Here is a 10,746-nt window from a genome sequence, read left to right as displayed (position 1 = left end):
CTGACCCTGCACGCGGGCAGGAGGTGGCCCAGAGACCCTCCCAGCAGCACTGGCCCCCAGCAGGGCCCCTCTGGATGGAGCCCCAGCTCCGCCCAGGATCTGCAGCTGAGGGGCTCCTGCAGGCCTCAGGACACACATGGACTTGGCTGAGCAGCCACAGTGGGACAGGGACACTCCCAGGTCACCTCCTGCCAACCCTGCATGGGGGCTCGGGGGTGCCAGCCCTGGCCTCTCCCCTCCCCACAGCACCTGAAGGGGACCCAGAGCTCCTCCCTCATGTCAGAGCTTCCCTGGCAGGTCCCCACCACCCCTCACCCCCCCGGGATCCACAGTGCCACCCCAGCCCCCTCCCCAGCACTGACACAATGCCAGTGTCACCCCCAGGGACTTGGGGACACTGCAACCCCAGCACAAAGCAGTCAGGTGCCTCTTGGGGAGAAGCCAAGGCCTGGTGGACCCCAGGCCCTGCCCCTAAATAAAGCAATGCAGTCAAGCACTTCTTTACTCTTGGTCTTTCTTCTCCTTGAGGGAGAAAGGGGTGGGGACAGAGGGGACAGGGTGGCTGCTGTGGCCTGGGGAGCAGGTGAAGGCCAGGAGAGTCAATCCCTGTCAGACAAAGCTGGGAGGGCTCTGGAGGCATGAGCAGCTGTACAGAGCACAGCCAGCAGTGCCCTCTCTGCCTGTGACACGGCACAGGGGGACATGTGCAGCACAGGTCCCCCACCTCACCCAGGCACATGACACAGCCCTGGGCAGCCTCAGAGAGGTCAAACTCTGCTGTCCTGAGCAGCTGCTCTGGGCAGAGCCACCACTGTTCTGCCACCTCAGTGACAAATCTGGCCCAGGGCTGCCCCCCAGAGCCATACGCTCCCTGGGGACAGCTGTGGATGCTCCTGTGATGTCCCCAGGGGCGTCACCCAGCAGAGCCAGCCTGGTGACACCTGGAGCTGTGACCAGGGGCTGGGGCCACAGCACTGGGGCCAAATGACCCCTCTGTGCCCAGGGGAGGGCATGAGGCACTGTCACAGCAAGGCATGGACTAAGCAAGGTGTGGCCAAGCCCCAGCCTGTCCCCAGGGCTCCTGAGGTGGCAGTGGGGCACAGGAGCCAGCCCCGTGCCCTGAGCAGAGTCCCTTGCTGGGGATGCAGCCACTCCCACCTCACTTGTGACGCTTCTTCTTCTGCTCTTTGCGCTTCTGAGCCCTCACGTCCTTCTTGAGGCGGCTGTCGACCACCTTGAACTGGCCCTTGACGCCGGGGGGACGCCGCACCCGACGTCCCACGCCCTTCTTGGCCACCAGGTAGGTGACCTGGCGCTTCTCCTTGGCCAGCCCGGCCTTCTTGTAGATGCTGCAGCAGAAGGACAAAGGTCAGAGTGAGGTTGGGTGGGACAACACCGCATCCCACCCCTCCTCTGGCTCTGCCACCCCTGGATCAGCCTGCCTGGGGACACAGAGCTGTCCCAGTGGCTGCAGGGACATGGCCCCAGCACGGCCCAGCCACAAAGGGATGAGCTGGATCCTGGCTTGGCCACTCACCGGCGCAGCTGGGCCACCTTCTCCCGCTCCGAGATGTCCACGGTGCTCACCACAGCCTCAGCCTTCTTCTTCATCTGCTCCAGCTTCTTCAGCATCTGGGGGACAGCCCGGGGGGACAGAGGGTCAGAGGAGGGACAGGGGGGTCAGAGGAGGGACAGGGGTTGGAGGAAGGATGGGGGATCAGAGGGGGTGGTCACAGGAGAGACAGGGGAATTGGAAGAGGAATGGGGGGGAGGTCAGAGGTGGGACAGGGGGGTCCGAGATTGGACAAGGGCGGGGGGGGCAGAAAAGGATAGGGAACCAGAGATGGGACAGGGGCATTGAGAAAGGGACAGGAGGGTCAGAAAAGGATAGGGAACCAGAGATGGGACAGGGGCATTGAGAAAGGGACAGGAGGGTCAGAAAAGGATAGGGAACCAGAGATGGGACAAGGGCATTGAAAAAGGGACCAAAGGGTCAGAAAAGGATGGGGAATCAGAGATGGAACAGGGGCATTGAGAAAGGGACCAAAGGGTCAGAAAAGGATGGGGAATCAGAGATGGGACAGAGGCATCAGAGGAAGAACAGGGGGGTCAGAGGGAGCACTGAGGCCCTGGGAGAGGAGCCAGGGCACCCCTGGGAGCCCACCCCCACTCACCCTCTTCTTCTTGCGGGCCTTGGCCTCTGCCACCTTCTTGATGGGCCGTGCGTTGATCTCCTTCCAGCGCTGCCGATAGGCCTCCACCGTCTGCCTGTCCACGGGCAGCTGCCGGCGCCGGTGCTGCCGCTCCTCCTCCGTGAACCACTCGGGCAGCTCCCCCTCCTCCTCGTTGTACGAGTACCTGGAGGGCCCAGGTGATGTGTGAGCAGGACATGGGGCCCCACTACACCTGTCCCTGCCAGGGAGCAAACCCTGCAGCCCCTGCAGCCCCCAGCTGGTACCTGTTGAAGGAGTCGTCGATGAGGTCCCGCCGGGCCTTTTTGGAGGAGACAATGACAGAGCCAAGGGCCAGGCCCTCTGCATCCAGGACTCTTTTCACTGTGGGACATGGCAAAGTTGGCCTGGCTGCAGCCCGAGAGGCAGGGAACAGCCCTGGGGAGCATGGTCTGTCCCTGTCCCCATCTCCTGTCCTTCCTAAAGGACCCCCAGGTCTGTCCCTTCCTCCTGTCCATCCCGAGGGACCCCCAGGTCTGTCCCTTCCTCCTGTCCATCCCAAGACACCCCCATGGCCCCCCACTCACCTGGCTTCTCAATAGGCACCACCTCGAAGCCACAGGGCTCGACACGGCCCCGCTTCCTCCCCACTGGTGCCAGTGGCCTGTGGAGAGCAGTGGGCAGGGCTGGGGTCCCTCAGCTCTCCAGGACTGTGGAGCTGAAGGGACACCCAGACCCCCCTCAGCCCTCACCTCTCATCCTCACTGCTGCTGTCATCATCATCACTGCTCTGCTCCTCTTTAGCTTCTTCACTGGCATCAGGAGCTGGGGCTGCTGCAGGGCTGGGCTCGGCTGGAGCCTCCTCCTGAGCCACCTTCTTCTTCTTCTGCCCTTTCTTGGTTGTTTTGTCTGGGAATGGGAAGCACTGGGTGAGACAGAGCCAAGGCAGACCTTCCTCTAGAGATCCTGCTCATTAACACAGCACTAATGACAGCTCATTAGTGACAGAGGCTGGGAACACTCTCTGGTCTGGTGGGAGGTGTTCCTGCCCATGGCCAGGCTTGGAACTCTTTGAGATCCTTTCCAACCCAAACCATTCCATGCTGCTGCTCAGGGCAGCATTCCCACTGAGGCTGGACCAGGGCCCCACAGTGAGCTGTGGGACTGTCCCTCCGTGTCCCCTCACCTCTGTGAGCCTCACGCTGCTTCTCAGCCAACATCTGGGCCTGGCCCAGCTCCAGCTCCTCGTCTGCATCATCCTCAATGCCAGCGAAGGCATCCTGGCATGGGGAACAGTGGGGTCAGCTCCAGGGCAGGCCTGGGGAGGGGGATCAGCGCCAGGGATGCGAGGATCAGCTCCAGGGATGGGATGATCAGCCCCAGGGATGGGAGGATCAGCCCCAGGGATGGGAGGATCAGCCCCAGGGATGGGAGGATCAGCCCCAGGGATGGGAGGATCAGCCCCAGGGATGGGAGGATCAGCTCCAGGGAAGGGGATCAGCCCCAGGGATGGGAGGATCAGCCCCAGGGATGGGAGGATCAGCCCCAGGGATGGGAGGATCAGCCCCAGGGATGGGAGGATCAGCCCCAGGGATGAGAGGATCAGCTCCAGGGAAGGGGATCAGCCCCAGGGATGGGAGGATCAGCCCCAGGGATGGGAGGATCAGCCCCAGGGATGGGGATCAGCCCCAGGGATGGGAGGATCAGCTCCAGGGAAGGGGATCAGCCCCAGGGATGGGAGGATCAGCTCCAGGGATGGGGATCAGCCCCAGGGATGGGAGGATCAGCCCCAGGGATGGGAGGATCAGCCCCAGGGATGGGAGGATCAGCTCCAGGGATGGGAGGATCAGCTCCAGGGATGGGAGGATCAGCTCCAGGGATGGGGATCAGCCCCAGGGATAGGGATCAGCCCCAGGGATGGGGATCAGCCCCAGGGATGGGAGGATCAGCTCCAGGGAAGGGGATCAGCCCCAGGGATGGGAGGATCAGCTCCAGGGATGGGAGGATCAGCCCCAGGGATGGGAGGATCAGCCCCAGGGAAGGGGATCAGCCCCAGGGATGGGAGGATCAGCCCCAGGGATGGGAGGATCAGCCCCAGGGATGGGGATCAGCCCCAGGGATGGGAGGATCAGCTCCAGGGATGGGGATCAGCCCCAGGGATGGGAGGATCAGCTCCAGGGAAGGGGATCAGCCCCAGGGATGGGAGGATCAGCTCCAGGGATGGGGATCAGCCCCATGGCAGGGGGATCAGCCCCAGGTAGGGGTGGGGGTACCAGCCCCAGGGCAGTCCAGGGAAGCTGCTGGGGCTGAGGCTGCTCCATCATTCCTGCCCCACAAGTGGGACTCACCTTCCCAAACCACAGGCTGGTCTGTCGCTCCTCCAGCACCGACTTCTCCTCCAGGGGCACCAGCAGGGGATTTTCCACTTCCTGCCCTTCCTCCTCCTCTTCTTCCTTCTGCTTAAACTTTGTCCTGTGACCCGGAGCAGCAGGATCAGTGTCCCCAGCCCTGGCTGGGTCCTGGAGCTGCTCCCAGGGCAGCCCCAGCCCCAGGAGGTCTCTCCCCTCTCACCTCTTCCCCCGCTGCTCCCGCTGCAGCTTCCGCTGCCGGGCCTCGATCTCCAGCAGCTCCTCCGGGTCCAGGTCGCTGGCCAGGGACACATCATCCTCTTCATCGTGATCCGACACGTAAATGTCATCGTCCCCAGGGCTGATCTCCAGCAGGGCGTCAGCAGAGGCCATGTCCCCGCGGGACAGCTCATCCAGCAGCTGCAGCACAGCCCACAGAGTCACTCAAGTGACACAAGTGACAAGGCAGGCCCTGCCTCACCCCGCTGTGCCCAGGAGCTCCCCACCCACCGGGGTCCTGTGGATGCTCTTCAAGGAGAACATGCTGGTGTCACCATCGTCGGCAATGGACACTCCAGGCAGGTCCATCTTCAGCTCCACACGCTCCCGCTGCTTCCTCTGCTCCTTCAGGATCTTCTTCTTCTTCCTGCACGAAGCAAAGGAATGAGGCCACACCGTCCCCATCACACACAAACACCCCAGAGGCTCAGCCCCTGCCACCCCACTGGCTGCACCCTGTGAGGGGTGCCCTGTGCTGGGACAGCCTGGAACACCTGCCTGGAGGAGCAGAGGAGCCCAAGGACCCCAAACCCACAAACCCCCCCAGCAGAGGGACAGGTTGACACTGCCACCCTCTGTCTCCATGGCTGCAACTCCATCTCTCCTCCTCTTTGTACCTCTTCAGCTCTGCCAGCTCCTTGGCCTTCATCTCTGCCAAGGCCAGCTCCACCTCCTCTTGCTCCTTCTCCTCCTCAGCAGCTGCAGCTTTCGCCTCCATCTTCTCCTTCTTCTCCTCCTCCCTGCCCTCCTCCTCTTCACCGGAGCTTAAGCTGCCAAAAGGAAAGAGCTCAGAGGAGCTGTGCTGGGGACAGGCCACCCCAGCCTGGGGACAGCCCATCCCAGCCTGGGGACAGCCCTGCTCCCTGGTCCTACTTGATATCCAACTCCTTCGCCTGCTCCTTCAGCTTCTTGGCCAGGAAGCGCCGCAGCTTCGTCCTCCAGTTCAGCAGGGCCCTGGGTGGGGTGGCAGCTGTTAGGGACAGCCAGCAGGGCCAGCTGAGGGTGTGGCTGTCCCCCAGGCCCAGCTGGGAGGTGTGGCTGGCCCAGTGTCCCCCAGCACCTGAGCTCCTTGCGGCCCAGCACTCGGATGTCCCTGCAGCACTGGCGCAGCTCCTCCGTGGTGGAGCTGTGATTCTCCAGCTCCCCATCCCCCAGGGTGATCTGGCACAGGAAAAGGGATGGAAATTGAAATCCCAGCCTCCCCTCCACAGGACAGGGACAGGGAGTCCTTGCAGGCACTCACCTCGTTGGCCTTGGAGAGGAAGTCCACGGGGTTGGCAGCCTTGAGGAAGTCCATGAGGGTGAAGCGGTGGTACAGGGTGGTGTCACCCTCGGCGTAGCCTTCGGCCTGGGGGGAAAAGGGGCTGTGGCAGCCAGGGCAGGGGACAGACAGACAGACAGCACCAGCCCTGAGCGGTGCATGGGGTCACCTAACTCATGTCTTGCTGCAGTGGCCACCTAAAAATGCCTGCAGGTTGTTCTCAAGGACTTTGGAAATTGTTTCCAACCTCAGCCTGACCTAAATCAAGTCACCAGCCCCAGCTCAGACACAAGGGCTGGCAATGGCAGGTTTGTGCCAGCTCCGTGCTGAGCTGAGAGCACCTGACACAGATTTACTGTCCTAAAGCCACCTCAGAGAGCCACAAACTCTGTGCTCAACCCCTGCTGGGTTTAACTGACCCAGCCCCAACCTCACAATTCCCACTTCAGTGACTTTAGGGCTCCAAACCTCCCACAAACTGGCTTTTCCAACACTTCCCATCCCAAAATCTTGCACTCTTCTGGACAATTTTAATTCTCACACCCTCTTTAGGCCCAATCCCATCTGTGTCTGGGCTTGCTCATACCTTGGGCTTCTTTTTGCTGACCAGCTCACTGACAGACTTGGTGACAACCTCCACATCCTTGAAGGCATATTTGGGGTCAAAAAACTTGCTGTCAATTTTGTCTGGAGCCTGATAACCTGGGATGGAGGAATGAGAGCCATGAGAGACATTGCTCTGGGACAGAGAGATCAGAACCACCTAGAATGGAGGAATCAGAGCCATTCCTTCTGGGATGGAGGGATCAGAGCTATTTCTCTGGGGAGAGAGGGCTCAGAGCCATTCCACTGTCTCAGGAAGAATCAGAACCATCAAAACCATTCCCCCTAGGATGGAGGAATCCCAGCCAGGAGAACCATTCCTCCCAGGATGAAGGCATCAGAGCCACTACTGCTGGGATGGAGGGATCAGAACCACCTAGAATGGAGGGATCAGAACCATTCCTGCTGGGATGGAGGGATCAGAACCATTCCTGCTGGGATGGAGGGATCAGAACCATTCCTGCTGGGATGGAGGGATCAGAGCCATCCAGAATGGAGGAATCAGAGCCACTCCTACTGGGATGGAGATCAGAGCCATCCAGAATGGAGGGATCAGAACCATTCCTGCTGGGATGGAGGGATCAGAGCCATCCAGAATGGAGGGATCAGAACCATTCCTGCTGGGATGGAGATCAGAGCCATCCAGAATGGATGGATCAGAACCATTCCTGCTGGGATGGAGGGATCAGAGCTACTTCTCTGGGGGGAGAGAGCTCAGAGCCATTCCACTGTCCCAGGAAAAATTAAAACCATCAAAATCATTCCTCCTAGGATGGAGGGATCAGAACCACTCCTGCTGGGATGGAGGGATCAGAACCACCAGCAGGTTCTCCCAGCCCCATCCCAGCCCCTCCAGGCTCCCCTGGCTGCTCACCCTGGCACACCACAAAGATCTCAGCAGACTCGTTGCGGGAGGCCTGGGGCTTGGTGGCCTGGACCTTCTGGAAGAACTGCTGGAAGATCCACATGAGGGGCTGGTAATCCCGGGAACGGAACACCTTGGTGATGAACCAGCCACCCTTGCACAGGAACTCACAGGCCAGCTTCAGGGCCATGAGGGTCAGGTTGGCTGCAGCAGGAGAGAACAGGGAATGAGAGAGTGAGGGAGAGACTCTTCTCTGGGAGGGTAGAGAGGGACTGGAATGGGTTTCCCAGAGAAGCTGTGGCTGCCCCATCCCCAAGGCCAAGTTGGATGGGGCTTGGAGCAGCCTGTGACAAGGGAAGGTGCTCCTGCCCATGGCAGGGGTGGCTCTGGATGGGCTTTAAGGTCCCTCCCAAGCCACAGGAGCCCAGAACTCTCTAGCAGCAGTGAGCTGTCCCTGTGTCCCCACCCTGGGAGTAGGCATCGTGCACCCAGCTGGCTCCCACGTTGGGCGCTCCATCGTTCAGCACGACGTCCACCTTCCACGTCTGCAGCTCCTTGCGCAGGGCCTGTGGGACAGGGACACCCATTTGTCCCTCAGGAGGACCCCAGCCCACTCCCTGTGACCCCCCTGCCACCACAGGGACCTGCAGGGCCCCAGGTGACCCCGGGGCAGTACCTGGCGGCACTTCTCAGTGGTGATGTCCTCCTGCAGGGTCACCACGTTGGGAATGGGCTTGATGGGCACCAAATCCACCCCTGGTTGAAGAAACACAGTAAAGCCCCTCAGAAGGGGCTCCAGCCCATCCCAAGTGGCTTCCCCACCCAGCCCCCCCTTCTGCCAGGATCCCCTCTGTCTGTCACAGCCAGGGACTGTCCCCAGCTCCTGCCAAACTCACCGATGATCAGGCTGGACACCGGCATGAACTTGGAGGCCACCTGGAGCCTGGGAAGAACAGAGAGGAGCAGAGCTGAGCATGGCCCCAGCAGAGCTCCCAGCAGAGCTCCCAGCCTGGCACTGTGCTCCCAGCAGAGCTCCCAGCTGGGCACTGTGCTCCCAGCAGAGCTCCCAGCCTGGCACTGTGCTCCTAGCAGAGCTCCCAGCCTGGCACTGTGCTCCCAGCAGAGCTCTCAGCCTGGCACTGTGCTCCCAGCAGAGCTCTCAGCTGGGCACTGTGCTCCCAGCAGAGCTCCCAGCCTGGCACTGTGCTCCCAGCAGAGCTCCCAGCCTGGCACTGTGCTCCCAGCAGAGCTCCCAGCCTGGCACTGTGCTCCCAGCAGAGCTCCCAGCTGGGCACTGTGCCACCAGGGTTGGGCACAGAGCACAGGGACACCACCGGGCCAGCTGGTGGCACTGTGGTGGTGAGACATAAACTTTAAGGAATGTAGGGATTTTAGAGGAGCTGAGGTTTTAGTTAGAGATAAGCTTCATTGGAGGTAATTAAAATAAATGGGGAGACCTTGATAAAGTTAAGAGTTAGTAGCTATAGTAGTTAACTAATAATTGATTGCTGGTCAGTAAAATGTTTGGTTAGCTGGGTTTGTAATGAAAAATACAGAAACTGATAAATGGCTTTTGGGAACATAAGACAATTGTGGCCTTCTCTGTTCTGAAACCAATTGAAGATGGGGAATGGCAGTTCTACCAAGGGTTCATTTGTCATGTTTGCATTGAAAAGGCAGAAAGGTCAGAACGAGGAAGACTTCAGTTACTTCCTCATGTTGGGACCCCTCCCCATGAAAGGGACCACCGACCCATGTCAAGGAACAAACTATGCATGCTTAATAGCTTTTGAACTAATTACCATGTTTAATAGCTTTTGAACTAATTACTAATAATTGAACTAATAATTGAATTATATGAAGCAGGGAATAGGATGTACCAAAGTTACGAATATGCATTTGTAATTTGGGTATTCAATACCTGTACAGATAAAAGGACTCTGTAATCACCTGTAAATCACAGTGTGTATTTGGGAGTTATCCCACAATAAACAAACACTTTCTAACTCTAAACTGTTAGAGAGTCTTTGTCCATCCCAGTTTACATCAGTACTAGATCCATATCCATATTTCCAATAACTCAGAGGCCTGTCCCACTCACCAGCCACCGGGGGCCGCACACAGGTCCAGCAGGGCCCGGGCCTTCTGCAGGAACTGGAATTTGCGATTGAGCTGCAGCAGCTTGAAGGAGGAGCGGGAGCGGAAGCCTGGGGGCAGCAGGAGGGTGGTTCTGGGGGTGCCCGGGGCTGCAGCCCCCCCATCCCCAGCGCCGGGCACGGCCCTCACCCGTCTCCTTGGCCAGGTGGTAGAACTTGTCCCGCCGGCTCTTGCCCAGTTTGCTTTTCTTGCCCATGGTGGTGCTGGGGCGGCCCCTGGGGGGGCTGGGATGTGCTGTCAGCTGAGGGCTCGGGCCTGGGGGGACACGGGGCTGAGGGGGGGCCTGGGGTCCCCGAGGAGCCCTGGCCTCTCTAAGTGTTCCTTCAGTGTCCTCCAGTGTCCCCTCCAGTGCCCCTGTGTCTCTCCAGCTCTCTGTCAGCGGTCCCCGTGATACCTCTCGGTGCCCCTCCAGCTCCTCCCTCACTGCCCTCCCAGTGCCCCCCCAGTACCCTCCCAGTGCCCCTCCAGTTCCTCCCTCACTGCCCTCCCAGTGCCCCTCCAGTACCCTCCCAGTGCCCCTCCAGTTCCTCCCTCACTGCCCTCCCAGTGCCCCTCCAGTACCCTCCCAGTGCCCCTCCAGTTCCTCCCTCACTGCCCTCCCAGTACCCTCCCAGTGTCCCTCTAGTTCCTCCCCCAGAGCCCTCCCAATGCCCCTCCAGTTCCTCCCCCAGTGCCCTCCCACCACCCCTACAGCTCCTCCCTCACTGCCCTCCCAGTGCCCCCCCAGTACCCTCCCAGCGCCCCTCCAGTTCCTCTCCCAGTACCCTCCCAGTGCGCCCCCAGTACACTCCAGTTCCTCCCTCACTGCCCTCCCAGTACCCTCCCAGTGCCCCTCCAGTTCCTCCCTCACTGCCCCCCAGCGCCCCCTCACCGCTCCCGCCATTGCCCCCTCAGGCCCACCCGCACCCGCTGCCCCCGCGGCGCATCCCGGCGCCGCTGTTCTCCTGAAGCCTCCGAATACCCGGGCTCAACGTCCCCCCGACCCTGACACCCCCGTACCCCCTTCCCCCGCCCAGACCCCGATCCAGACCCTGATCCCGGTCCCGGTCCCGCCGCGTGCCC

At 60.7% G+C, this 10,746-nt stretch overlaps 1 protein-coding gene across 1 annotated transcript; it reads right to left on the bottom strand.

Moving 5' to 3' along the window:
• Window positions 1-497: 497 nt before the first annotated feature.
• Window positions 498-10,730, bottom strand: FTSJ3 (FtsJ RNA 2'-O-methyltransferase 3). The gene is made up of 22 exons (XM_036398944.2): window positions 10,715-10,730; window positions 9,814-9,939; window positions 9,629-9,734; window positions 8,424-8,470; window positions 8,204-8,283; window positions 7,994-8,093; window positions 7,537-7,731; window positions 6,646-6,761; window positions 6,042-6,146; window positions 5,859-5,959; window positions 5,672-5,752; window positions 5,416-5,568; window positions 5,030-5,165; window positions 4,743-4,939; window positions 4,520-4,643; window positions 3,358-3,451; window positions 2,924-3,080; window positions 2,759-2,835; window positions 2,459-2,555; window positions 2,175-2,358; window positions 1,538-1,632; window positions 498-1,349 (listed from the first exon to the last, which is right to left on the bottom strand). The coding sequence occupies exons 2-22, from the start codon at window positions 9,878-9,880 to the stop codon at window positions 1,160-1,162; spliced, it is 2,502 nt and encodes an 833-aa protein (XP_036254837.1). The 5' UTR covers window positions 9,881-9,939; window positions 10,715-10,730; the 3' UTR covers window positions 498-1,159.
• Between the last annotated feature and the right edge of the window lie 16 nt (window positions 10,731-10,746).

The sequence above is a fragment of the Molothrus ater genome, chromosome 27 (genome assembly GCF_012460135.2).
Source record: "Molothrus ater isolate BHLD 08-10-18 breed brown headed cowbird chromosome 27, BPBGC_Mater_1.1, whole genome shotgun sequence".
Classification (NCBI taxonomy): Eukaryota; Metazoa; Chordata; class Aves; order Passeriformes; family Icteridae; genus Molothrus; species Molothrus ater.
Note: the sequence above shows the minus strand (reverse complement) of the source record. Positions and strands in the feature narration are given on the sequence as shown.